The sequence below is a fragment of the Pyrus communis genome, chromosome 5 (genome assembly GCF_041283825.1).
Source record: "Pyrus communis isolate YQ-2024b chromosome 5, ASM4128382v1, whole genome shotgun sequence".
Classification (NCBI taxonomy): Eukaryota; Viridiplantae; Streptophyta; class Magnoliopsida; order Rosales; family Rosaceae; genus Pyrus; species Pyrus communis.
This window is the reverse complement of record NC_142569.1, coordinates 7,482,537-7,487,805: the sequence shown is the minus strand read 5'-3', so window position 1 is coordinate 7,487,805 and position 5,269 is coordinate 7,482,537. Positions and strand designations below refer to the sequence as shown.

At 37.5% G+C, this 5,269-nt stretch overlaps 1 protein-coding gene across 1 annotated transcript; it reads left to right on the top strand.

Moving 5' to 3' along the window:
* Positions 1-849: 849 nt before the first annotated feature.
* LOC137726362 (receptor-like protein EIX2) lies at positions 850-4,140 on the top strand. Its single transcript, XM_088694027.1, has one exon. It carries the CDS (start codon positions 1,555-1,557, stop codon positions 4,030-4,032), a length of 2,478 nt encoding a protein of 825 aa, XP_088550153.1. The 5' UTR covers positions 850-1,554; the 3' UTR covers positions 4,033-4,140.
* The last annotated feature ends 1,129 nt before the right edge of the window (positions 4,141-5,269 follow it).

The following is a 5,269-nucleotide window of genomic DNA, read 5'->3' as shown; positions in this document are numbered from 1 at the left end:
CTCGAGAAACACTTTTGGAAGTTTGGGAAATACGACCTAGTATTGGAAAACAATATAGTCAAGTCCTAAGTTCTTGTCTTGATAACGGACAAAATGATTTGAACTTGTGACCTCGTGTAATATTATGAAAGAAAATTATAAAAACAACAATTTCTGGGTTACTGCATGTCCTGGGAGCTACAACCGCAACAACTCCGTGGTTGACGTATTATTGTAGCACATCTCATTGACTACACTTGTTGATTGATTAGGAGGATGAAATTGATACGATGGTGTTACAAATGTGTCTGATACTTTGAACACTTTAAACAAGGAAATGTCCAACTTAATGTCGGCGAACAAGTCTAAAATTGTGAACTTTTATACTTTTCCACAGAAAGAAATTATGAGATTGATTTAGAAGTAGACTTAAAATATAATTTAGCCATAAAAATATGATGGTGTTAAAATATAATTTAGCCATAAAAAGTCCAAACACATTATAATTTTTTTTATCATTTTTGTTCCCTAATATTAACAAACGAGATTATTCAAACGTGTTTGATACTTTGAACACTTTGAACAGAGAAATGTCTAAAATTGTGAACTTATATACTTTTCTGAGATTGACTTGGAACTTAGAAGTTGACTTAAAAATAGGCAGGAGCATTTGTGTCCTTGTCAAGTAGTCCCTCTCCCCACTCGATCTCTCCTTCCTTGCAATTTCATGGTGTGAATACGAATGTAAACGCGTGAAACTCAATCGAGTTGATGCACGCTGCGTAGCACTATTTTCTTTTAAGCTCTCATTGCTTTGTTATATATATGAGTTAGAGTTCACTTGTTGTGTTCATCTGCAACCAACTGGGGAATATATATACTGATTTCTCCTATGGATACCTTGCTTGCAAACACCTTCTTCAATCCCCTCAATATTTCTCTCTTTTTCTCATTTTGCTTTTGGCATCTACGTATCTACCCACTGCCATAATCTGCTTGGGTGATATCGGAGTTCCGAGCACCAGCACTGTGAAACCATTATGCATTGAGGAAGAAAGGCGAGCACTTGTCAGCTTTAAACAACATCTTGCTGATCCTTCTGGTAGGCTTTCTTCTTGGGTGGGTCATGATTGCTGTCAATGGGAAGGAATTTCATGCAACAACAGCACCGGCCATGTTGTGAAGATGGACCTCCGGAATCCGTATCCAGATTCCCATTCTGATGCCGAGTGGGACGAGTCGGCTTATAATAAGTCTTGCTTGGGAGGTAAGATAAATGCTTCTTTGTTGAGCTTGAAACATTTAAAATACCTGGACCTCAGCTATAATGAGTTTCAAGGCATTCGCATTCCGATGTTCTTCGGGGAGCTTAAAAGTTTGCAACATCTCAATCTCTCCGTTTCAAGGCATTCGCATTCCGATGTTCTTCGGGGAGCTTAAAAGAGAGAGATTCCCCCCTCTCTTGGTAACCTGTCAAGCCTGAATATTCTTGACCTTGGGTGGAATCAACTCTCATCTTCTAGAAGCTTGACTTGGCTTTCTCACCTCTCTTCCCTAAAATACCTTGATCTCGGGATGAATTTCCACTTGTCTTCTAGAAACTTGACTTGGCTTTCTCACCTCTCTTCCCTAAAATACCTTAATCTCAATTACGTGGACCTTAGCCGCACAGGAGCCAGTTGGGCATATGATATTAACATGCTTCCTTCATTGTTAGAGTTACACTTATCTTCGTGTCAAATTGAAAGCATTCCACTCTCACTCCAAAGGATTAACTTGACATCACTTTTGGTCCTTGATGTGTCGAATAACAGTATTAAATGTTCTTCATTTCCCAATTGGGTTTTTAATCTTAGCAGCCTCATGACACTTGATCTATCGTGGAATAATTTCAGTAGTCCTTTTCCAAATGAATTTGCAAACTTCAAATCTCTAGAACACCTTGATTTATCTCGAACAGGCTTAAAAGGTCAAATTCCGAAAGTCATTGGAAATTTGTGCAAGCTAAAGGTCCTAAGCCTTTCTGACAACAAGTTTGATGGTGGGGGGATTGAAGAGTTTTGGAGGAGCGTCTCAAATTGTCCAAATAATTCATTAGAGTCGCTATATTTGTCTTTTTGTGAGCTGGAAAGCCAATTGCCGGCCTCCATAGGAATGTTAAAGAGTTTGCAGAATCTCAACCTTGGTGGAAACTCCTTGGTGGGCTCAATTCCAGATTCCATCGGAAACCTGTCATCCTTGAAATCATTGTACCTCTATTATAATAAGATGAATGGCTCCATTCCAAAAAGTCTGGGACAACTCTATGAGCTAGTTCACCTCGATCTGTCTTATAATTCATGGGAAGGTACTCTAACGGAAGTCCATTTCAGAAACCTCACGAGATTACAAGATTTTCAAGTAGGAATTCAAGTCACAGACCCACCCATGTCCCTCATTTTTGACGTGGCTTCTGTTTGGGTTCCTCCTTTCAAGCTCCAGTCAATTGGGATCATAAACTGTCGGGTAGGTCCTGGTTTTTGGGTATGGCTTCAATCTCAAACTGAACTAATCGACATCACTCTTCGTGGTATTGGAATCTCTGAAGATTCGATACTAGAGGAATGGTTGTTGAAGATGCCTTCCCAACTCAAAAGTTTGGATTTATCTTACAACCAATTACGTGGAAACTTTCCATCCCGTTTGAAATTTCCAAATTTAGAGTATATTGATTTGAGTCATAATCAATTGGAGGGCCCACTCCCACTTTGGCGGTTCCCTAATGTCTATTACCTTTATCTTGAAAGCAATCTACTCTCCGGGCCAATTCCCTTCAATATTGACCAAATGATGCCCAATTTAAACACTTTGTCTCTTTTTGAGAATAATTTGAATGGCACTATTCCTCCCTCTATCTGCAACATGCAAAACTTGGGATACTTGTCCATAAGGAGCAATCAATTTTTTGGGGAATTCCCTCATGCATGGAGTGTGGGGAGTTATATGAAGTTTCTAGATGTTGGTCACAACAATCTCTCTGGCAATATTCCCACTTCATTGGGGGTGTTAAGTTCACTGCTAGTATTACAGCTCAACAACAATAAATTTGGCGGTGAAATTCCTGATTCCTTGCAAAATTGTTCTGGTTTAAGGAGCCTTGATCTTGGACACAACAATTTATTTGGGAACATACCTCTATGGATAGGAGGATCAAATGTATCCTTGTTGTACAGGCTACAATTACGATCCAACGTTTTTACAGGACATATTCCCCAACAACTGTGCAATCTTCGGAACCTTCACATCCTCGATCTTAGTCACAACAGCCTTTCAGGTACTGTTCCCAAGTGTTTGGATAATTTCAGTTCGCTGGTCAACAATAATTCTAATGACTTCAGTATGATTTATTTTGAGCAAGCCACACTGACACTAAAAGGAGCGGAGCTTGTATACAACAAGACTCTACAACTTGTGAAGAGCATTGATCTTTCATCAAATAATTTACAAGGTGAGATTCCTGAAGAAATAAGCAACCTCTTCCTGTTGGGCACCCTGAATTTGTCCATGAATCAATTGACTGGAAAGATCCCCTCCAAGATCGGAAACTTGCATTTGCTCGAAACTCTTGATTTCTCGCACAACCACCTTTCAGGACATATTCCTCAAAGCTTGTCATTTTTAACCTCTTTGTCCCACTTGAACTTGTCTTATAACAACTTGACTGGAAGAATTCCTTCTGGAAGCCAGCTTCAAACACTCAATGATTTGTCCATTTATATGAACAATCCATCGCTATGTGGCATTCCTCTCCCAACTAATTGCCCTGGAGATGACACTTTCCCAGCTAAGGATGCGAATGACAAGAATGAAGATGGAAATCATGATAAGTTGTGGTTCTATGTCAGTGTGGTATTTGGCTTCATAGTAGGTTTTTGGGGCATTTGCGGCACATTGATCTTAAAGACATCGTGGAGATATGCCTATTTTCAATTCTTTGACAACATCAAAGATAAGGTAGCACTAGCAATTGCATTGAAAGTGGCTTGTTTCAAAAGACTTTTTTCTGAAGTTTGATAGTACTATGTATATGTGATGTTTTCCCCTTTATACGTTGTATTTTTGGCACTTGCAATTTATGTAATAAATAAAGGAATTGTATCCATCCTTCAATAGATGTTTCCACAAGCAACTTTATGTATTCTGATTTTCTCATGTGTAAAAACTTGGAATTAATAAAAACTAATGTTTTTTTATTTCTACTAATTATTGATAGCATAATACAAAATATGGCCGTCATCCATTCAATGTTCACTACAAGCAAATGTGCTATAGGGTACCATTTCTTATCAGTGGCTTTGTAAACCTATGTGCCAATATTGTCTAATTTTAGTGCCTTTAACCTTTGTAACACCGTCATTGGTGTCAACTATAAAAATTTTGATACTGAAGTCATATTGTTTTGTTTTTCAATTGGAACCATTCTTTTTTTAGTTTTTCGCTCCCATTTTGCTGTCAAAAATAGTTCAATATTCATTTAGTACCACTATTCCACAAATATTTTTACATCCGTATAAATATGAGTTCAATTTTTTTGCACTCAAAACCCCTTGTGCCTTGTATTATACTTGAGCAATACGTGCTCTTTTCACTAATTTTATCTTTAGTTTTTAATTTTTTTATTGAAGAGATAAGATGAATGGCCAAGTGACACTCACGTAGATAGGGCATAGAGAGGCCACAAAGGGTTTTGAGTCTAGAAGATTTAAACTCTACATAGGAAGGAAAGAAGGAGAGAGAGGAAGTTGCTTTTATTTTATTTTGATTCAATTTGGAAACCAAAATCCAATTTAACTCCATGTTTGTCGATCCTGTCATAGTCTAAATGGAAGATGAAAGTGCTTTTATTTTAATCTGATTCACAATTTGTGGAAATGAAGAGAAGGAAAGAGCGACATAGGGTTGTAAAGCCGTCCTCGGAGAAAAGGGTGCTGAGATTGACACTATTTAATTGAGTAATACTAAGAAGACCAACTATTTAGATCCAATTTTGTAAACTATATAATATGTTAGTTGATAATTGAATTATTACTTTTCTCTTTTATTACAAAGAATAAGGAATAAGATTTTGATTTACTTTTTGTTTTTTTTTGGGTTCCGTCTTTCTACTAAAGTAGCTCATATAGTTTGCAGCAATTTTTTTTTCCAAAATTTTAGATAACAGAGGTTTGAGGATAACAGAAAAATTATCAGAGTTAGGATTAGTGAGTGGGTGGACACATGTCACATTTTCAGAGGGGTCACAGAGTGACAC